Consider the following 24,531-nt stretch of genomic DNA (forward strand, 5'->3'; position numbering starts at 1 on the left):
AGTCCACAGCCATTCATATCATTGAGGCGGAAAGCTTGGCATGCTTGAGAGGAAGTTTTAAACAATGCGCGGCTTAGCAGCAACTGGTGCTGTGAGGGGGAAGCTGCGCAGCACTGAGCAAAGGGCAGGAGAAGCTGGGGGCAGCTCAGAGGGCAGGCAGGCAACCAGCAGAAGCTACACCTGCCCCATATGGCTCACTTTAGTATTTTCTGTAAAAGCAGACACAAGTCAATGCCTGACACTAGCTATTTAAAAATAGGATCCTGTGGTCATTCCATGGCATAAATATTTGAAAATAAAAGATGACTACGTTATCATTACTTTAGATAAGGAAATAAACAGACAGAAGAACATTTTAGAACAAGGATTCTTAGCTGAAAATTGTCATAAGTCTTCTGGGACCCAATGTAGAGTACTGCCCTCGGCTCCAGGGCCCCCAACATAAGACTGACACGGACCTGCTGGAGCAAGTCCACAGGAAGGCCAAGAGGATTATCGAGGGGCTGGAGCACCTCTCTCTATGAAGACAGGCTGAGGTTGTCCAGCCTGGAGAAGAGAAGACTCTGGGGAGACCTTATAGCAGCCTTCCTAAAGGCCACTATAAGGCCTAAAGGGGGCCTACAGGAAAGCTGGGGAGGGATGCTTTGTCAGGGAGTGTAGTCATAGGACAAGGAGTAATGGCCTTAAACTAAAAGAGGGTAGATTTAGATGTTAGGAAGAAATTCTTCACAATGAGGGTGGTGAGGAACTGAATCAGGTTGCCCACAGAATCTCTGGATACCCCAACCCTGGAAATGTTCAAGGCCAGGTTGGATGGGGCTTTGAGCAACCTGGTCTGGTGGGAGATGTCCCTGCTCATAGCAGGGGGATGGAACTGAGTGGTCTTTAAGGCCCCTTCCAACCCAAGCCATTTTATGTTTTATTGGTAATAATATGTGGTGTAAAAATCAAATATATATTGTTTCTGTAGATGACCATGACAGCTTTACCTGTACCATGCTGCTGAGTACTATGAAAAGACAACCTATTTGGGTTTGGATTACAGGGACTAGGTAGATCTTCTCAAAAGAGCTGCTGGAGCAATGGATCCATCGCTGGTGAGCGATCTGCAGTATCCCTGGAGCAGCATGAGGAGAAGACTGGAGCTGGTGAAGTGCTGAACAGTGCCTTATCAGTTGAGGATCAGCTGCAGACAGTTCACGACTCAATGCTAAACAACCTGCCTACCATCAGGAGCAGAACTAACATACCAGGAGCTCTTAAAAACTTTATGACAATTCACCTTGGTGAAAACAGGATATGCCTTTAGTGATACTGGTAAAGACATTAAAGACATCTTCTTCACATTCACCCAAGCTAAATGACAGAATTACTAAACATTCAAGAGAAAGTCAAATATGGAAATTTGGCACTGAAACACCCCAGGAAGAAAATCGTGATAAAGCAGAACTTGGTCACATATATTTCAAGATAGATGTCAGATTTTAAGATGTATGTACTATAGGAAGGCTATTTATTTTTTGAGGTCTTGCCATAAATAAAAGGATATATGCCATACAAGGCACCAAAAGCATTTTATCTATAAGAAGGCTGTAAAAACATATACTCAATTATCTGGAAATCACTAGTGTCCTTCTTTAAACTGTTGGACAGCTTGAGGTAGAGCGTATTGTAAGCTGGAGCCTTTGACATTAAATCTGTATTCCAGCATTGGGGAAAAAAAAAGTAAGCACTTGTAGCAACTGCTTTTTATTATGATATTGTGTTAACTGACTACATAAACCATTCAAGTCAAGAAATAGTTTAGTCCCCCACACCATGATTAAACCATCTAGTTGAAATTATATTTATTTTGCTTATAGGTACATTTCTCTTTTCCCCCTCATTCTATGTGTGTGTCTTTATGTATGTTGTTACAGTAAGCCATTTAATCAAGCCCTTTTGAAGTGGTAGAGTGGAAACAGCTGTTTCTGACAATGTGCCGATGATATGGGGCTTAAAGCTGTCATGAGCTCCAGACTGCAAGCAGCATTAATATGTGGTTGGGAAGGCAGTGACTTGCAGGTCATGGCATCTCCTTGAGGAATGTTTCTAAGCCAATCAGCTCAAAGTGGTGGCTCAAAGTCTTAAGGCTCTGGTGAGCTCTCTTTTATTTAATACTCTTGAGGTCACACTTCAAAGTGCCTTTTCTTCTCAAGAGCCATTGGCCACATGTGGGGGTTCTAGAGCATCTTTTTAAGGATTGGTTGCTTCAAGTTCAGACTTAAAAAATTAGAAATGAAGTTCCATTACACAAATGATGTCTTAAAAGTTCAATAACAGCTGGAGCTTAAGTCAGTATCTCACATTCTTGTAAAGAATGGTAGTTTAAGGATAGTTTCTGCATGACTGATTTTTCCACAACAAAGTGAACTTAAAGCTCACATTACAGAGTGCCTAACAACTTGTTAAAACAATTGCCTGATTTATGAACATTACAAGATGTAGAGCACCTAGAAACCATCTCTGAGTACAGACTTTCCTCAGCAATACTCCTACTCAGAATAATCACTGCATACATGTCTTGCTGTCCAGGAAACCTGCACTTTCATTTCTTCATGTAATTGCATTTGTTAAAATTAGACTAACATGATAAACACACATCCAAGCCAACACTGCTAGAATGAACACATATGGGATTCTCACTGCTCTAAAATGATTTTGTTTTGACCATGGTAAACATACACCGTGGGAATGCATTTTTCAGAAAATATTCAAAGAGATCCAGGCACTAGGGAAAATAATCTCTCTAGGTTACCTATAGAGTCGAAGGAGGAACAGAGAGCCCTGTAAGAAATGATTCATAGCAAATAAAAGTAGACTCATTCTCTGAATGTCTTCCTGGATTCCTCCTTAGCTCTCCAGGGGAAAGTCAACTCTGTGAAGTCTACTTGGAAATAAATAGACAATTTTGAGAATGCTTGCCTCTTCAGTGAAGATTAAGAAAAACAATTCTCTTTTTCACAGAAGTACTATATTCTACAGAAAGTACCGCTCTTCTGAAATTTGACTGGAAATTACTTTCATAGAGGATAAATAAACATCTACTGTAAATATGGCCAATCACGAACATTATTGAGAGAATGGCTAGGTCTAACTCCTGAATAACACTAGCCAGATTTGTTTCTAATTTTGTACCCAAACTGCATTTCAGCTGCAGCTGCTGTTATACCAAAGTGTTATAATTCTTTTACACTTCGTAAAATGAAGGAGTGTCCAAAAGCAAAGATGTTCAGGAAGTGTGTATATACATATATAAACTCACCTGTGCTGTATTCAGCAGTTCCTTTACCCGTTATAATATTTTTGCAAATACTTTATTCATTGGAATAAGGCTTTTCACAGAGAGAATAATTAGTATTTTCAGTATTTTTCAGTCCTATCAGAATTAATTCAATGATGAATTAATTACCACCAATACTACAAAAATATAATCTGTTTGCTTTCTTAAAAACAATGGCTTGCATGTTTCAGAGAAGTTTCATTCACCAAAATCAACAGGTACCATCTCAAGCACCCGAAGGAGGAAGACTCTTGTAAAACAGACACTTTTACCACTTCATTGTTCTAGGAACAAGGCAGCCCCATTGCGCAGAATGAGGCTTCAAAGATGCCACAGTATTTTCGCTGTGAGGGAATGTAGAAACAGATCTCTTGGCAACTGATATTAAACAGATGCACACAAATGTATATATATGCATGTATATATATGGAATTGTGTATGCATACATCTATATATTACATTGCATTCATACATCTAGTATTTGAATTTTCTACAAAGAAGTGTTTTCAGACAATTAGTGATACATAAAAAAAAAAATCCTTCAGCAATATATTTTACTTGAAATTAAGATATTTCTTTAATATCTTGACTCTCATCATTTTGCTGATTCTTCATAAGGCAGTGAGAAGATACAAGGGTTGTATCCAGAATAACAAGTCACACTGTGGGCAGGGAACATTCCAGGCCATTAGAAATCTATTCTCTACATTTTCAAGACGTAAGAATGGCTCCTACATAGCTGTGGACTGGGTCACTGCAGTCTCTCAGACAGTATCTGAACGCACTGTGAGAAGCTGATTGGCTTGACACTAGAGACTAGTCCCTGGCACATTTAATTTTCCAGTACACGTTGCAATTGAGCACACAGGATTTCACTATGGCCAGCTAATTTGCATTCTACTCTACTTTGGAAAGACCAGGAACTCTGTATTACCACATCTACTTTATATTGCTTACTACCTAGAAAACCCCCTTTGAGTGATTTCTTTTTCCCCCGCTCTGAAACTGTTATGGTCGATTTGGAGAGTTAATAAGAAAACAGATGAGAAAGTTGACAACTTTGACTTTCATTCTTGAGATACTGCCCTTGTACAGTTTTCCTCTACCAGTCAATGATGGCAATGAAAATTGATACATCTTGCCCACTCTGCACCATTACAATTATTATTTATGATAAGTTACGAAACATATGCGTATTATGGGTAGCCACAGAGTTATACTTTAGCACCTTGAAGATAAAAGTGAATTCCTTCTTAAAGGAAACTCAACAGGAGTACCTGTTAGATTTAAACTTAAAAAGCAAGATTTAACTTTTCTTCTGATTCACTAATAGTATTTAGATACCAAGATAAAACTATTTCTAAACAGAGAGCAATTATTTTAAGGTAGAATAATGAACTAAGAATTACAAACAAGGCTGACCTTGTTTCTGGGCATGACTGGAAAAAATGTGTTACATTTTTTGCATTAAAAAAAAAAAAAAAAAAACACTGAAGAACCCTCACAGTTGACAAAAGGAAAAATAGACCCTTACCAGCAACGTAGGAATGGTGGGATGTTTATCAGGCCAAGGAGGAGGCTGTCACCCTACCTCCAAAATATATGTATCTTACATTACCAGTAAAATAACACACTCTTTGCATGATGATAATGATCTTATAAATCAAAACAATTTAATGTTAAAACCATATTTTGCTTTCCACAGGAAAAATTCCTACAGCCAACAAAAGATCATTCAGACATAGCTTCATAACCTCCTGTGAAATTTGTCTGACAGAAAGATATCTCTATACTAACAAGTGGAATAGCACAACAGAAAGGAAAACATTTGGATGCTAAGGTAATCTTGGCCATGCAATGCATGTTTCATGGGGTTTAATTTGGACTTCCTCTGGGCTATCCCTATTAGCTGCTGGAGTATACTGGATGCATCTTCTGGTTTAGTTTCCTCCCACATATACTCCCATTCATGTACTACAAGAAGTGATGAGAACCAGAGTGCAGTAAGTGGAGATGTCTGTGAGATGTGCTTCAAAAGTATGCTCTTGCTGTGAACTGAAATGCTTAAGATACCTGCGGAAACACTGAGCTTTACCCTTCTGTTGACTTCCACAGTACAGTGGTGCTAATGGTGTGTGCAATGCACTGGAGAGCCAAGCTAAACAAGTGCTGATTCAATAAATATCTAAGTTAGTAGATAGTTGCTATCTTTTGGTAGTAGCTGTTCTGATTATCTCATCCTTCAAAAATTATACTTGGGTCTTACTGTGTAAAGTTTGTCAGCAATACTTAGAATCACCTAGACTTTACAGTACCACTCCATGAGCCAGAAGCCCTCAGTTACTTCACAGGATCTCTGAGAAACCTCACCCCTATAATCATATTCCTTATGGTACATGAGAATAAAATAATTTTTGAGTTTCTGTGGAACTTTTTGAGAGTATGATGAACTGTAGAAAAGAGAAGAGGAATTGTACCAACTTTGAGGGAATGGAGAATTTTTTCAACATTAAAGTACCCACTCAGAAAATGCAAAAGACTTGCACCAGAAAGCCTACCGGAAAGCACAACAAATCACAAAGTCTAAAATGTAATCTCACAAAATACGAATTAAAGGAATACATAGATATTGGATTATTTTTTTTAAGAGACTGTGTGAAAATGAAAGCTTTGTATGAATAGTTACTTTATTTTTTTGTATTATATTTTGTTAGCTTATTTTGAGTTTTAGCTAGTGTTAGTTTGGGGTTTTAGGCCCCAAAATTCTTCAGTTTTAAGACTGTATTTTTTGCCATTTTTTTTTAATGAAAATGCTAACCTATTTTCAAATTAAGCACTATAGAATTTCATGACAAGAATGTGTTCTGTACTTGATACCTTCAATAGACAAAGTATGAGAGTTTAAAAATAATTCCTGCCCCATTTATATCCGTGAGTGGTGTTTTCTCCCAAAGTCCAAAGGTAATTGAAAAGAAATATAACATTAAGTAAGAAATGGTAAAAAGAAAATATTTTATTCCTTTAGTTCCTGATGCAATAAAATTGGTAATGAGCTTTTATTTTCTTTAACAGGGCGCTCATATATTCCTACATATTTCCACTTCAAGGAATAAGCATTTCTTTGATTTTGTACAACCATCTTTAAGTTTGTTGAACAACAACATTTTCCACAAGTTCCTCACAGAGGAAAAGGCATAAACGTATTATTTAAAATGCCTTAAGTAGTATATCACAGAATACACTTTCATTATCTTTTTACTAGTGAAAATAGCTGGAATTAGGAGAGCTTTCCAAACTTGACACATTTAAAAGTAGATAAATAAATCTAAATCTATAAATCTTTTTCAAATATGTGAGCCAAGTATGACTTGTTGCTGGAATACTACACTAAGATAACATGAAAGTGTACTGATTGGTCTAGCCAATGCATGGCTTTATCTGACTACCCTATAATTGACCATATATGATACAGGCCAAGAGATCAAACATTCCAGCAAGAAGTCTCCTCAGCATAAACAGTTCAGCACTACAGCACATTCATCAGTTTAAGTAATGGATATCATTAAGGAGGTACTTACATTAGGTCTTAATCCTGCTGCCATTTCATAATATTTCTCAGCTTCTTCATTAAGACTGGCTTGTCTATCAGAACAGGAAAAAAAAAAAAAAAACAATATAATTACTCATAACCTCATTTTCCTTGGGTTAAAATCAAACAAACAAACATACAAAGGCACACCTAAAAAAATACTGCAACTATTCCCCACCATTTAAGGATATTACCTTAACAAATACCCAAAATATCTAAAAGACTGTAGTTCAGTATATCCATTTCATCTGATGAATCCTCTTTGTGTACCTTATTTTCTTCTTAGTGCTGAAAAGGTACACAGTTTTTCTGAAAATTAGTGCACACTGGAGAGAACTGCAGAAGGCTAAATACTCTTCTGAGTGCTTCTGAGACAAAAGCACTGATGTACCAGTCTTCACCAGTGGAAAATCTGGCTTAATTTTTGTAATTATCCATACTTTAACAGTAAATTGTTAAGCTACATGTTATACAATAACATAGTTCATTTCTTTCCGCTTCTCCAATAACACTGTTATTCAAGAAAAAAAAATGCAGAAAATACAAGGATTTCTTAAAAATAGGTTTCTATGATTCAGGGAAATCATTTATCATAGAATCATAGAATCATAGAATATCCCGAGTTGGAAGGGACCCATAAGGATCATCAAGTCCAACTCCTGGCACTGCACAGGTCTGCCCAAAAGTTTAAACCATATGACTAAGTGCACAGTCCAATCTCTTCTTAAATTCAGACAGGCTTGGTGCAGTGACTACTTCACTGGGGAGCCTGTTCCAGTGCGCGACCACCCTCTCGGTGAAGAACCTCTTCCTGATGTCCAGCCTAAACTTCCCCTGCCTCAGCTTGACACCGTTCCCACGGGTCCTGTCACTGGTGATAACAGACAATAGGTCATCTGCCTCTTTATATACATTCTCATTATTTATATAAGTTCTCATTTCAACACCTACTCACATCAGACCAAGATTGGGTTTAACTTTGACATCATATTGCATGGGAATAAGACGAGTCTCCCACCTCTTTTCCTTTTCCTTTCATATAGATGGTGTCTGCATTCTCCTAGTAGTTTAATTTTTATACCTTCATTCCCTGACTTTTAATTTTAATGCATTCAAATGAATGCAGTATGTTGCCAAAGAAATCCAAACACATTTTTTTGCTCAACAGGCCCTTTTTAAGTCTTCTCTCAAACTCCTTTCTTCTTCGTCTCTACCTTCTTAAATTCTCTCAAAATTTTCATTGTGGCCACTGGCTGAAGGGGTATCTCTTAAACACATACATGTTATGAGAAAGATGGTAAATACGTAGGAACAACCAGCAAGCTACATATCTTTTGCTATTGTTTTGTCACAATATTGAAGCCAAGGAGAAAAAAAAATATAGAGAGAGTTAGCTGTCTTCATATGAGATCTTTTTTTGTTATGTGATTACAGATGCGTTTGTATGATACAAGTGAAAAATTAGAAAACAAGGATAATACAGGCTAGGATGGATTATTTTTTTCTTTTTCTTCCCCTTCCAAGAACAGTAATTAGCTGAGAATAAGTCAACTGAGCACTTGTATCTGGAGATTTTGTTAGTTATATATGATGTTTTACATGTTTTGTTGTTCAGTGATCACATTGTGTTTTAATTTTGTATTCCCATCCACCAAAATTTTAAATATTAGCCACATCATACATGATAAGCAGTTAATTCCAATCAACATATTTTGAAAGACAGTTATTGGTCTTGGGAAGAGAAAGGGAGGATGGATAATTCTTTTGAAGTTTCTCACATATTTCACATGCAGTCTGAAACTACTTCCTGACTAACAATTTACCACGTACAACCCAGTTGATACCTGTTAACTGTTTTATATTACTTTGCACATGCATCATCAACACAGTGGTTGCTGTGGTTAGAAATAATAGAATGTCTAAAAACACTCATTTAACATGCTTCTGAATCACTCCTGAGGGGCATTAGTAGCACTTGAAACTACTGAAAAAAAAAAAATATATCATACTTCCAAATTTCAGGACTTACTACAAGGCATATAAATTGAAATATGTCACATAGCTTTTTTTTTTTCTTTTTTTTTTTTTTTCCAGTTTACACAAAACTGTCAGGAAACAAAGCATTTCTGAATGTAGTTGAAACCTGTACATGTAAGGTGCCTTACCCAGGGGCAGACACAGACCATACATTTCAGCTCAAAAAAGTGTTGTTGGCACGTAAATGTAAACCAAATTAAAATCTTGTCCTCTTTTTGCCCAGTGGTGGAAATACATGGCTTGCTTTCCTCCCACATGCACATACCAATCATTAATTTTCAAATTGAAATCAATTTAAATTTATAATTATCTATTAAAAATGGTTTATATAAATGAACATACACCAACTAATCTGTTCAGGAAAATGCCAGTTCCATTACTGAGGCATTCAGCAACTGCTCCTTTAGTTAAGATACAGGAGAATTCTGGTTCACATTTTCACTGGAGATCTATGCTAGAAATTCATTATGTTAAGCCTTGGAATGGCTATCCCTTGAGAAAAATAAAAGGCACAGGGGTAGGAAATTGCAGTAACCCTATGCCACTAAGCAGTAAAGGGCTCTGGATCAATGTCAAAAAAGGGAAGGACACCACTAAAGGAAACATAATTCACATCGCAGTAAAACATTAGACAAAATGCTGATAATAAAACAGAAAGGAAGGAAAAGAAGTAAAGAGAAGTTGGGAAGACAGAGCCCTTTTTATACTTCAGATGTATATTTCAACCTGTATTCCAGATCCTTTCATGAGGACTGTCCTTGAAAACACATCTGATTTCCCCAATTAACATCTAGCATTCAATCTTATTTCAAGGGACAAAAATGTCTTATCTCTTTATTCTCTCATCTCTCTCAACCTGAGCCTTCAGACCTACCAGTTCCTGTGTTGTGTTCCAGGTGATTGCCAATGACACTTCCTAAACGTGCTGGACAACACATCACTCTTAGGTTCTCCTGACACCCAGTTACATTCAACTTACATTCATTTTAAATGTTTATGCTAACCACTGGAAAATATATTGCTTTGAGAGAAAAACTACACCAATGTTTAGATACATAAACTGGCTTAGATACATAAACAAGTGAATGGAAAGGGCTATTTTTAAACTGCCAGTTGCTTGGCCTAAAGCTTCAGGCTGTTATTTTTTTTTTTTAATTTTTTTTTAATGAAATCATGGATAACAGTCCCACTATGAAAAAGACATTTTTATGAAAGAGGTTGCTATTTAATAGTACAAATTTTTGATACTTGTCATTCTTAATAGAACCTTTTGTGTCATACTAAAATTATAATGACTTTCCATACATGTAACCCTTCATCCATATTTTCAGTTTTACAACAATTACAAAATTTTACACGGATGATATACTTAGCCATGCATATACATATGTAAATACACTGATAGCAATTACATAGTGAATAAAATCTGTGTAGGCAACAACATAGGGTGAACTGGTATCTGCGAGATTGTGCCAGCAACTACACCTTATGTTCAGTCAGTGTATTTGGCAAGCCAAAATACTCTCATAGAAGTTCACTGCAAGATGAAGACCAAGTCACGTAGCAGTGCTCTAATTCAAACTTCTGTTTTTAAATAGCCAATAAGCATGCAATGACTTCATGCAATACAATGGTTGCCCAGAGCAACCCATTGTCTTACAGAAGCGTGAAAAAAAAAATATTCCTACAAAAAAAGTGCTTTTTAGCAAAGCTCTTCTTCTTATGCTTGTTTTCATTTGAAGACAATGTGAAGCTCTTTTCCTGTTTCTAATTAGTACAGCACTGTCACTACACTGCCATTCCTCATTCTAAAAGCAACCATCTCTTAGTTCACAGGAAACCTGTCTCACCTCAGTACACAACTGCAAAGTGAAACAACTCTGTTAACAGATGACTCCGTCACTGAAGTTAGAGCCACCATAAGGCACTCCCAATATATATGCTTCACTACACTCCATTCAGATGTATCTAGCTTTGCTGAAAGGCTTCAAGCTGAGTCTATAATCAAGAGCATAGCAAACACCACAAAAGTAAAACACACGAGCAGTTACTGTTTTAAGAACCACCTCCAAAACAGCTACATAACCCTTGAATAAAGCTGTCTGAAAACCAAATTCGGTGAGAAATCAAATTTTACAGGCAAGAACTATTCAAGTTAAAAGTTACCAGACTGTTGAAAATAAACGATTACATTCATCCCACATCTCACTCCTCTTACAGGTGACTCAATTCATCTGACATTGCATTATCATGATCCTACAGAAATCACCTAGGCAAAAAATGATTAACTGTTTGTGTAATTACGAAAAAGAAGGTTCATTAATAATGCAAACTTGACCTCAGCTTCAGATTTAGTCACAAGGTCAGGAAGTAAACAGTGTTGGAATACCTGACAGAAGGAGCTGGAATCTTTATTGTGACTGCAAAACTGAGAACAGGCTATCTAAAATACAGCTATGGCATTAGGACACAGTTAACAGTTCTGTTGCAAATTTAAGAAGAACAAACAAACATTAGTTCACAGCATCCCAGTCTATGCCTTGTTCAAATTTTTCAAAAATTGTTAATTACTGGTATAGAAAACAAATTGAACTTGGAGGGAATACTGTGATTTTATCCACCCAAAGCAGCTGTAACCCAAATTATAAAGAATTTGTGTGCAATTCTAAATAAGCATCTTCATGTTTCTAAATCTCCTGACACTCCTTGGGGTAATGGTGGAAACAGGATAATGACAAGAGGGAAGGATGATACTTCCCTAAATAAACAGTACGGCACTGGGAAGAATTTTCAGTCAATATTAAAATATTAGAATTTACAAAAAGAAGAAAAAAAAAGAGCTACTGCTATTACCTTCCCAGACATTTCGGACACCCTGCATCACCCACTTCAATATCAATTTCTTTCTCCTAATCCACAACAAATCTTTAAAATGTATCCCTCCTTCTCTCTCACAACAGTTTATTTCCATGCCTTGTGAACTTCTATATTTTCTACCTAAGAGCTGTGCAGTACATTCAAAATTCTTACTTACCAATCAGTTTTTATAGATCTCTACAGCAACCTCAATAGCTGTTGTCTGCCTACATGAAACTGCTATATTTAATAATATCAGCTTTTCATTTATGACCCTCTTGAGCATCCACCTGTACCATAGCTTCTAGCTTTCGTACTCTGTGCCAGTCTGAGTACCCCTTTCTTTTCTTCATTCATTTCTTGGTATCTGCTTTCCGCTTGGAATCACCACAGTTCTCCTTCGTTCTAAATATCCTGAAAATCAGCTTTCTCTGAAGTCCTGCAGACTCATAATGGATTTGTAGTTGCTGTCCCAATGTATGAATACACATTCTCTTGTCCAGTTGCTATTATGTAAACAATATATTGAATAAACTGCTAAGTAAAGCAGTAAACCAAGGCAGACAGCAGGATCATAACATTTTAGCAAAAATCATTCAAATCATTATGCATGCGGTTTTAAGGAAAAAATTGGCAGAATTTGACATTACCACCCTGACTCTTATTAAATCATCCAGACCAGTTGAGTCTTCAAGAGCCTATTAAGAAGCCATTACAGTCTTCCACAAAAAAAAAAAAAAGAGTATTTAAATGGAAAACTAGATCAACTAGGTATCACATAGGAGCACAGATAGATTCTAGCTAAGCTGAGCTAGCAGTACATTTTTTTTTAAAAAAGGCTTTGGCTTAGTAGTTGTTTTGTTGTTGTTGTTTTAAGGTTTTAATTTGTGCTTAGAGTTAAAATAGAGAATGCCATTCAGAGTCCCTGAGCTCAATGCTGGTTGAAACCTCCTAGAAGTGTCCAGTCCCAACCAGATCAAGTAGGGTAACCACGGCTGATGTACAGTACAGCAGCACAGATCTTACACTGAGAGTGAAACAATACTCATATCCCAGTGTAAAGATATGCCTTAAAGACCTGAGGTGCTTCAGTCAGTGGTCACAGAGAAAGTGAGTCATGCAGTAAGCCTATTGCTAAATAGTACTGATGTATGCCAACACATTTTATAACACGCACCAAAAATATCACACCATTTTACACCATTAAACTATCTGCCACAACACACTCACTGAAATCAGCAGGAGTCCAGCTCTCTGCATCCTTCTGGATTCAGCTTTCATGCCTAACTTACTATGATTCTGTCTATGAATTTATTTCATTAAACTAGATGTTTTAACTTCCTGAATTGTATATTGAGGAGACATTTTCAGAAAATAATCAGGAGGAAGGAAAAATAGTGGATACACCTGTTGCAGGTCAAACCATTATTTATCAGTGAACCATTTGTCTGGGCTTCTTTTCTAACCTATAAGCAGTAAGAGCTATATCTCAAAGAACGTTTTGGGGCTTATTTCAAAATCCTGGTATAAAAAACTTCATTCTAAAACACAGGTCACTTGGCTGAAGCTGATTCTACCTTCTTTTTAATATCACTTTCTTTTCCTTTCATTTCATATCCTAAATGTTAAAAGTACAAACAGCCAAGTGACAGATCTTCATTAGAGAAATAATCTCAATAGCTGTTTTATGCTAATGAAGTATATTTTTATTTCTTTGTCATGCATTTTCTGAGCATAGATATAATCTAAATGAAATCAAGTATCCTCATAACTGTCAAGTCAACAATAGATAATAATTAGATAGTTATCCTAGAAATAAGCATGGATGATACCTATTACAGTAATGTGAATTTAATGATCATGTTCAGGCAGAAGCTCAATGTTACTGAATATCCAGGTCTACCAGCTTTAAAAGGAAAAAAAGACAACTAAAATTTTATTCATTTCAGATACAAGAACAGAATTAAATATGACTACATTTTAAATCATAGATTCTGATAATATTTTTTTTTTATAATTGCTCCTGTGTGTCTCAAAGTCAGCATTAGCCTGAGAATATTTAGATGTCTAATCATCATAGTGTTCCCTATTGATATTAACACAAAAGGTGATATTTCCAATATTCTCTAGTTACCTCCAGATCTATAATTTGCAAATGCTATGCATCCTAAATCTTTAGAGATCAGATGAAAGGAAATCCTGCAGAATGTTCTTCACAAAAGAAACAATTGTTCTTATATGCAAGTAAAAAGAACTACCTACTTGTGAACAACAGAAGTTGTAAAGGCAATAAATTATGAGCTAGCACATAGAAAATTAGAAATAGATAGTCCTAATCCCACAACACTTTCATTCCAATTCTTTTCATCTTATTAGAGATATTGAATTATTCAAAGCAGTCCCTGAGCTTTAAAAATAAACCCTGTGTAAGCAAAGGCTGTAAGGACTTTTTCCTCCAAAACAGGAGAGGAAAATCAGGTAAGACATGTAAAGGCACTAACCTGAGCATATGGGCTGCATTGAAAACAACATCGAATTCTGTATTATCAAGTTCAGCTGCTTTCTTTGCCATCTCAGCTGCTTCTATTAGACGGGATTCTTCTAGGAGGAACTGACCTGGAATGGAGTACATGAACATGAATTCATGTAAAACAACTAATACGTAATACTTCAGAAAATACAGATACAAAAAAAGAATTAAAAAACAAAAACAAATTAGATGTCCCACACTCAGTCTTTGGTCATTTGTTGATTTGCTCTGTATTGCAATATATTTAAAATGTAGCAAATACAGAAAAATCCAGTAGATATGATAGGAATAACTAACTGCAATATTTGCAAAAGATATTTATGATTAGGAAGAAAGTTACAGTAAAACTCAGCTGTCAAAGAACAATACCCTTGATCTGTGAGAGGCCTGTCTTCAAGAACCTGCCCTTCTGCTTATAGTTATACTGGTCTTTGCTTCCTCAGAGGAAAAAGAAATAAAATCAAGTAGCCTCTACAAGCAAAATATATTCCCATTTTACAAGGATATCTCAAAGATCATATAAAATATATTTTTTACTTTTACATACATATATGCAAACATGTTTCTCCAGCTTTAGAATTATAAGCAATACTTTGCTTTAAAAGGATTGTATATGTATACCTTGATGAACTTACATTTTATCACATATATCAATGACTCTAAAAGAATTGCAGTTTTTTGTTTCCTAACTAATCCTTACTTTTCACATAAAAACAAACAAAAACAAAACAAAACAAACAAACAAAAAAAATGAAGATAGCTAAAATCATGTGACTGAATCTTTACAAATGGCAATATTGTAATCATTACACCAAGTTAAGACAGAGAAGAATAAATAATTTAGCATTAAGCAAACTTCAACTAAAGTACAGTAGTTTCAAAAGATAAACAAATAACAACTAGTAAAACTCAACAAAAATGAGTTTTCCTTTGAAGAAGAAGAAAACACTTTGGAAGCTACTCAAACCACCTTAGTTCTGCTCCTTTTAATGACTTTTTCACACCTAATTTGTAAAACAAGTTATTTTTGGATCAAGGACTTTTCAAAGGGTTTCAGCTGTCTAGACTTTGTGTCTGCATAACCTTATATTTGGAAAAGCCATCTTAAAGTATGGTGATTATATGCTCCAACATCCCATCGTTCCTTTTTTATCTTACTTTTGAAAAATAAGATCACCCATCCAAAAGTCCACAAAGCCATCACTGGCCACAAAGCCTCTTCAGGAACAACAGTCCATGAACAAATGAGTTACCTCTCATAGTAGGGGATTTTCTTTCTTTCTTGCCTCCTTTCCTCATACATTCCCTGTTGCTTTCTATATACAACTGCAGAAAATCCACTTAACCAGAGCCAGCAAGGTCTGTAAGGGCACAGTGAATCCAGTAATGCTTGGGTACAATGAACATATTTGCAGAAGGAATTATCTCAATACCAAAAGTGATGAAAGACAGCTTTCCTAGCTTTTTGCTTTTTCTTCATGGATACATTTCAACTTGGCAAGAGATGGGAAATTCTTTACTCAGACTGTCACCTATGTCTTAGATATTCAGATCTGCAAAGTCTCGGAAAAACATTCACGTCTTACTGCATTCATAGCATTAGCCTTGCTTGCTTCGGTTACATCCACTCTCAGCTATGCGCCATCCTTCCATGCACTATGATGTTTTATGTTGATTCCAGAAACAAATGATTTCCAAAAAGGCTTTCTTAGAACAGCGAGAGAGAAGGGAAAAACATAAAAAGAAAACATACGAGAACAATTTTGATCATAAGAAATTAATTTATCTTCAGAATTGGAAACCATTGCTTGAGCCATTAATGGAAGTCTCTTATGAAGGAGAAAATGTCAATATTTTCTCTCTTTCCTCATGTCAAGATGGGGAAAAAAAAGGGACAAAAGTTACATTTTTTTTTATTTTTTCTTTTTTTGGTACCACATCAGGACATGCTTTATATACAGTAGGACAATCTCTGAATCTGAAAATTCTCAGACAATCTACCAATTACAATAGGCAGTTCTTATCCCCTGATTTGGCTGAATTCTTTGAAAAAAGCTTTAACTGATATTCCAATTCACTTTCAAACGAACTGAAAGAGCATCCCTAACCTTTAGGTCAATGTCAAAGCAAACCAGCCTTAAACTGTTAATATTGTGTGTGTTTTTTGTTGTTGTTGTTGTTTGTTTGTTTGTTTTGTTTTGTTTGTTTGTTTTTAACGGAAAGTACTGGATTAGGAAAACGAGATGATAGTAACTGGATGTACTCTTTATGCAAGGAGCACATAACCTTTAGACTTCAAGATGTACTGAGCCTTGAAGATTATTCTGAAAAAAAATAGGAAAAATATTTTGCAGCTTAGAACCTGAAAATAATGTCAACTGATCATTAGGCTAATTAATTCCAAAAGGATGGAATAAAATATTTATTTATTGTCTTCAACAAAAATAACTCAAGGATTTTTAGGGAGAGATCTTCAGAACCATACTTCTAGCTGTCTGTATGAAACATTTCAACACTGGAGCTCAACAGAGATGTTATCTTAGGTATATTTATAACTAGCCTGAATGTAATAGAATGTAGCTGGTACATTCAACTTAATGTGACATAATCAACAAATTTCTCAACTGAGATTTACTTTATTAAAACAGTAAAATTCTTTCACTTCATCCATGTAATTACTAAATTACATTTTTGGAAACCTTTTCAAACCAGTACTAATGGTTTACTGGCTGTCTTAAGCAACATATACTAGGTTAATTCTTAGCTCTTTAAGAGGTCTATAATGTCAACATACTACTAAAAATATTATGAAATTCCTACATGCTTTAGGATTACTATGAGAAGGCTAATTTAGAATAGGACATCATTATTTACATTTACTGAAAAGCAAGTGCATTGCTAGATGCTTTAGCTAAAAGCTTATTTTTATTAATTGCTTTTTCTATGACTCTGGCTGCATACATTCCATTAGTCTACATGGACATATTAAAAATGTCAGCAACAACTCTAAACTAATGTTTTAAATTGTTAAAAATGGAATTCACTCTCCGTTTACTATCAGGACTCTTAAGAGTGTCTCTATAATAGGATTATTATTTTATATAACATATTAAAGGATTATCTTTACTGCAGTTTTACCAAAGCTATCTAAAACAAATTGCAAATAATCCATCACACCAACTAAGTACAAGTAAAACTTTCCAGAAAACTCTTGACTGCGCATTCCCATAAACAAGTCTCTCTCCTGCACGGAAGGGTTAATAACAGTGGAAATACCTCATGTTAAGTGGATAGGTAGCAGATGACACATGGCACCATCCTGAAACAAACTGTAGCATCATTTACACCCAAACTCTTAGAGAATTCTGACTGCAAACAAGAGAGGAGAACACCCTGCAACTGCCCCGCTCATTTCCTAAGTAGAGGTAATTTAATCAGAGGTTGCTGATTAAACATTTACATAAACTGACTGGGCTACAAATATAAATGACTGCTACCTTTTCAGTCTAGTGGAAAAGTCAACACTTGAGGGTACAGGTGTGTGGTGGGCTGCCCTAACCAGAGCCAAGCACTCACTTGCTCACCCCCCAGCATGATGAGGGGACAGTAAAGGAAAAACAAAAGCAAGAAAATTTGAGGTTCAAGATAAAAACAGTTTAATATGTGAAGGAAAGAGGGGAAATAAAAAAAAGACAAAAAGAAAAAAAATTTAAAAAAAGACAAAAAAGGAAATTGCTCACTGTTTCTCATATGTAGACTGATGCCCAGCAAGTTGTTTAATAAAGGTCACCTTAGAAGCCAAAATTCCTCTTTTTTCCTCTACTCCAGTTTTTACTGCTGAACATAACACTATATGCTATAGAACATGCCTTTGGCCAGCTTAGGTCAGCTGTCCAAGCTGTGTCCCCTCTCAGTCACTTGCCCACCTCCAGCTTACTCACTGCAGGGACAGAGTGGGGAAAAGAGAAAGGTTTGATATTGTGCAAGCACTGTTAAGCAGCAGCCCAAATATTGGTGTATTTATCAGTGCTGCTTTAGCCACAATCCAAAACACAGCATCATCCAGGCTGTTATGAAAAAAGTTAACTCCATCCCAAACAGACACAGTAGAAGGTGGAAACTTTCAGTTAAGAATTGAGATTTGCCAGGTTCTCCTGAAATGCAAACCAAATTTATTCACACATCTAAATTTGATTTACAGCATCTAATTAGAGATAACCCATTCTGAAAACATTAGCTACAGCTCCTTTTAAAATGATACACTAAATTCATGCAAGAATGAACTGGACTGGCAGTTTAGTGCTGCACTTTCTTCATTAAAAAGCCGACTTCTGAACTTTTTCTGTCAAAGCTATAAAGATGTGTTTTCCCAAGAGAAGAACACTAGGCAGGGCAAAATACTGGCAGAGCGTTAAGGTGGATCAGAAAGTTTGATCCACAAGCCCCTGGATCCAGGAACCTCTTGTGTGGGTCTAAATTTACATGCAGGATTTTCTTCTTTGAGAGGTAGCTGGCAAACTGCGTGATTTATGAGACATTGCACAACATCACATACAGAGCTCTCTTATTGCAGGTGTCATGAATCTGAGTTTTGCCAACAGCATAAATTATGGTAGCCTGATTGTTTTTTGGAATCAGAACCAGCTTTTTAGAAAACAGTTTTCTAGAAGCTCTGGATCCAAGATTTTCTTCCTTCAAGGAATGAATATTTCTCATTGCTGTTCCAGAACAAGAGTGGGAAATCCACAGTCCAGGTCCAGATGTGATCTTCAACAACACTTTTCTTTGTCTGGAGCAGCATTACTACTTTAAATAGAATTTTCCATCTTTGCTAGACAGCACAGAGATGAGTGTAAATGTATAGCCAAGAGTTCTTAAAGACCTTTGACAAAAGGGAACTAAGTCAATACTTCACTATCCTCTTAGTCATGTTTCTCTTTCCTCTAAAGTCTGAGATACCTAAGCATCAGAAATAGCATTAAAAATGAAGGATCCTATACCTATGGCTTTGTTCAAACTTTTTCTTGTAAATCGTCAACAGTGGGTTTGAGTCTATATTGGACTGGAAAAAATGTTAAGACAATATATGCAATCTACTTGTCTCTGAAAAAAAAATAATAGAATATATATAATTAAAATACATTAAAATACATTAAAATACATTAAAATACATTAAAATAAAATAAAATAAAATAAAATAAAAGTTTCCAGTTCCCAGTGGTTGAAAAGAACTGATTTTCATCTTCTGACAAAATTTTTAACAACTATTCATCCACAGAGGTGAAAGCATACAGCTTTATCCTGGATAATTCTTTCTCTAAAATGAGCATGAACATTTGTAAAGCATTTTGTTAAGACACGTGCCAACACCAGCTTAAAAGCCATAAACTGAACGGGTAGTTCTGCTACTTTGTTGTAATATAAAAGGTATTAATTGGTTGGGATATGCCTGTGTGTAACAGTCTCATTTCAGAGCACAAGCGCATCAGTGCCTGCCTCAAGAATTGGCTTCAACTATTCCCTACCAGCACTATGATCTTCTATTTCACAAGATAAAAGTGAAAGTTGCACCAATCTTTCCTTAGTTGAAAAGTTCATTCCCTTTTGCTCACTGGGAAACATTCAAAGATACTTTGTACCAGAACAGAGAGGGTTTCTGACACAGTGCATCTTGCTACTACTACTTTTAAAAAGAAACATTCTGAATGTTCTGGGGATGCTCCTGGGTTTTCTCTTCCAACTTGCTTCCAGCTTGCTTTCTTGTCCTGATACCTTTACTAATGCAGAAAAAAAAAAAAAAAAAAAAAAAAAAAAAAAAAAAGAAAGAGTAAAAAAGAGTAAACTACCTTCTGAATAAGAAGGAAGAAAACTTCTAATCCCACCAGGGAGTAGTTAGCACTTGCTTTTTTAAATAGATATACATTTGTCATCAAATCTTCTGCATTTTATCCTCTTCAAAAGAGTATTCTCCTTCTATGGCAGCAACTTAAACAACTATTTTAACATGAAAAGTGGATATATCAAGACCATAAACTCAAATGTCAGATCTGTTTATAATAAACTTCACTAGTGGTTCTTTCAGCACATTCAACACCGAGGATTTGAAGCCCAATATTTGTTGAAGCTTTCAAAGCACTTAGAGTTCCATCGCAAACGAAAACAGATATCAGGTTCTGGGTGACTTCACACATTTTGTGAGTCTTTGAAGCACACAGAAAGGCTACAAGATCATGTCTTGAGAACTGAGCTACATTCTTACTGGCATGAGCAGAACCATGACTGAAACCACCACTACCTCTGTGGCAACCAGGAGCAAAAGAGCAGATGCAAAGTCAGATTTTTCTAAATGGAAAAATTTCTATAGTATGCTGGGGAAGAAATGAGAGGAAAGACCTTGCCTCTGAGTTGATATCCAAAACTTTTTGGGTGATGAATCAATGTTGCAAGATGCCAAGTCAACAGACATGACCTAATGTAACTGTTTCCTCTCAGAGTTTCAAAACAGATTCATTGGCTGTGAATGAGCATTTCCCAGAGCAAGGGAACGTTTGCTTAAAGATCTTGTTTTCAAGGCCTGTTAAGACAATTTCTCACTGAATGTGTAGGATGTGACAGGGGAAACAAAGATGAACTTACATCACCTAGGATCACCTAGATGGCAGCAGCATTCCAGTTTGTTTTACTGTTCCTTATATCCCATTCCATCTTTCCACCTGCTCTCTGGCTTTCTTTCTGAAAGGACTGTTGGGGAGTCTATCCCCTCAATTCTTTTCCACCAAGAAGATTATTCAGTGCAAATAAAATGAATACAAAGACTATGCAAGCCAGTGGATGCTGCAATATCAATATCGGCACTGGCTTAGAACGGTCCTCTTTTATTAGACTTTTTCTTTGTCTGAAAAACTTATCTGTTGCAGTTGTGCTAAATATACCATTGGATGTGATCCAGAGCACAACCAGAGATAACAGAGAAAAAATTAAATTGCAAGCCTTTGGGACTCAATGACTGAGCTTGTGACCACATCTGGATCACTACGAGCTCTCACTAAAACATAAAATTGATGATGAAAATGTATAATGCAGAGGACCTGATGTTTTTACAAAACCAAAGCTATATTCTGGACCCTATATAATTCCCCAGACACCTGGTGATATATAAGGTTTGGAAAAGAGATATTTGGATAGGAAAGAACTATCCAGTTGTGCTTTTGTAGCACTTCCATGCTCTGTCTTCAAAAATCTTCATAATGAGTTGGTACTCATAGGTCAGAACACATAATCATTAACAAGTCTCTGGAGATCGTTGCACCACAAGCTTTTTCAGTTCCTGTAGAAATTCCAAATTTTGGCAACATGAAAGACGCATAAAGACGCATATCCAGCACTGTCTCTGACCTAAAATTTCTACACGATAACTCTTGAACAGTCTAGTATATCGTGCTGAGGAAGCAGAGTCAGCCACATATTCAGAATGTCAGAATAATTAGATTTAAGGAGAAACTCAAGGGGAGAGCCAGAAACATGTACATTCCACAGCATTTAGGGTCGTTGACCTAGCTTGTTTGGAAATACTCCACTACATTCCATCACTTAAGCGATTGGTTCTAAAGGGATTTTGGAATAAATAGTTATTAGAGTGGTTTGTAATAATCTTCTTTTAATGTTGTATGATAGCAACAGCCTAGAGAGCAGCAAAAAGGACTTGACAATTTATGTACATATGTCTTTGTATGCTCATTAAAGTTACTCACAGCTGCCAAGAAAAATGCAAACAAGACTTAAAACTAGTATATTCTTCCAAATAGTTCTGTTTCTGATACATCTTTCTTGTTCAATTTCATTTTGGATGTAAGAATGTTACATGCTATGTTAATAGCAGCTGAAGATTTTCTTAAATCAAAGTTATTGGAAAGTTCTGGGAGCAAAAAGGTTGGAAAATTAGTGAAGTCTTTACGTGAGCCACTTACATCTCTCTTCCTGTTTTAGGTCTATGAATCTTGTCTCCCTTGAATAACATTTATTGATATTGTAGGAGCAGATACAAGCTGTATCCCAAGCATCTTACTTTGACAGCACTGTATGCACAAGATGGAGAGATTCCTTCTTAAAAAGTACATGTGTTCTAGCATAAACTTGTTCTTATAGCTTCCCTACAAGATTATGACATATTTAGTGTTAGGATTTCCAAAAGATTTTAAAAGGTAAGAAAACCTTTCATTTGCTGAAAGGTTCATGAGTGCATATTGGCAAGGCTGGCAAAGTGACTTAGTGATGGACATACTGCATCTGCTTGGCCCTGACCCTATCACATCAAGGAATTTAATTTCTCAACACACAATCACCATGTAGCATCTGGTGTTCCCAATGGAGCAGATCCATGCACTCTTTTATTTATCACTCAGCATATACTGCATTTAGCCAACCTGACAGTTGGACAAATGGACAATTCATTCACTGGAACTACACACTGTGAGGTCAGTTTTATTCATTTAATTGACAAAGATAAAAACGGACCTTCCTATGGACTTAGGTGACATTTCTTCAATTGGCATAAAAGTTTCTTGAAGAAATCAGTAAGACTTCATTCCTAGGTCACAGCTGATATTTCTCTTTCCTATCAATAAAACTTTGATGTTTAATTTTTCATTATGACACTGTTCTCTTCAGAAGATCTTTTCCTTACATATTTGGGAGAAAAATGAAGTTTTCCTAGGCTGCTCTTCAGGCAATGAAGAATAAAGACAAAAAAATCTAGCACTGTGAATAATGTAACTACATGTAAGGATTATACATACATCACATCTAGGAAGAAAATTGAATGTACATATGTAAATATATGTAAATTTTCACAGTAACACATGTATGACAATAAAAAAATGTGTTTCAAAATCAACTGCTATCATCTTTTGACATGAAAAAGGGATAAAAGTTCAATGTTGAAACAATAATCAGAAGGACTTATGATGCATGTGAAAAAAGAAAAACAGCATTTAAAATACACAAGCTTTTGTTAGAAAAAAAAAAAAAAGTCAGATATCATGAGAAACACAGCAAAACCAACTTCTAAATTATGAAGAATTCAAAAGTGAAAAATAATGAAAAATAAAAGTGAGAATGTTAGAGAATGTGTTAATCTATTCTGCCTTCAATGAGAGCAGAGCTAATGCTCTTCACTTTTACCTAATCTGACAGGCTGTTTTTCATTTTGTTTTATGGTTATAATTGGAAATGTACTAAAAAAGGCAGATAATCAATGCGAATTGCCTAATTAAGTGAATGCATAATTAATCTAATGAGAATAATCCCTTTTTATAATGAAAAGAGAATCGTTAAACAATTCAGCTTTATTAGAAACAATGAATTATTCAAAGGAACTACTTTAAAAGGAGGTCTCAATGGTGATTGGTAAAACAGGATTAATTTGAACATCCTGTTGGGTTCTATACTTTCCCATTCCAATTAAACTAGTACAAATGTAAGGAAGAAGGAACCTCTGTACACAAATTTATCTTGAAATCTCAACACACGTACATACATGCTCCTTAATTTTCATTGTGTTGGAGAGAGACAACTGTATACACTTTAAGAGGCATGTTAACAATGCTTATTTATAGCAACAAGTAAAATGAAACCTGTTTTAGTATCACTTTTGTTTCTTTTGTTTGCTTTTAGACAGCGAATTATAAAGGAAATAAGAAAGTTTTGGAAGTAAAACATTTCCACTACATAAACTTCACTGTAATTTTAGGGTCTTTATTACTATTATTTATTTGCTTGTGGTAATAAATAAATAAATAAATAATATATACTGATGCTTCTGCATTTTTCCCTTTACCATTTCTCCTACTCCTTACTGATACGCTTTTTCTCTCTTTCATCTGCTCAGTCTTTCTGGCAGTGTGCTGAACCTCAATAGCTTGTATCATATCACCCACCAAGACTCACACTTTTGTAAGACAATGGTTCTGCACAAAGTTCAGATAAATGGCATATGTTAAGAAGAGAACAGAGTGGGCAGCTGAATAGCTGCCTGCACTTCTGACTCAGAGGGGACTGGCACCCTCATTTGTCACTGGAGCAAGAGCCACTTCCCTTATGAAATGGCATCATGTCTTCAGCATGGAGGGATTTATAGCTCTTCAGCTTTTCCACTTGTTCTCCTTTCAGACATCTCCAAACATAATGAGTTAGAGAAAC

The 24,531-nt window shown here is 35.8% G+C and overlaps 1 protein-coding gene across 4 annotated transcripts in view; it reads right to left on the reverse strand.

Annotated features, from left to right (window-relative positions):
* TMTC2 (transmembrane O-mannosyltransferase targeting cadherins 2) overlaps positions 1-24,531 on the reverse strand; it is a 253,991-nt gene that overhangs the window by 17,103 nt on the left and 212,357 nt on the right. For all 4 annotated transcript variants that reach the window (XM_040558339.1, XM_040558356.1, XM_040558363.1 and 1 more), the window contains 2 exons: positions 14,306-14,420; positions 6,901-6,964 (listed from right to left, as the gene is read on the reverse strand). In XM_040558339.1, coding sequence (XP_040414273.1) covers positions 6,901-6,964; positions 14,306-14,420 — 179 coding nt within the window. The remainder of the gene's footprint in view (positions 1-6,900; positions 6,965-14,305; positions 14,421-24,531) is intronic.

Source organism: Cygnus olor, chromosome 1, assembly GCF_009769625.2.
Source record: "Cygnus olor isolate bCygOlo1 chromosome 1, bCygOlo1.pri.v2, whole genome shotgun sequence".
Lineage (NCBI taxonomy): Eukaryota > Metazoa > Chordata > Aves > Anseriformes > Anatidae > Cygnus > Cygnus olor.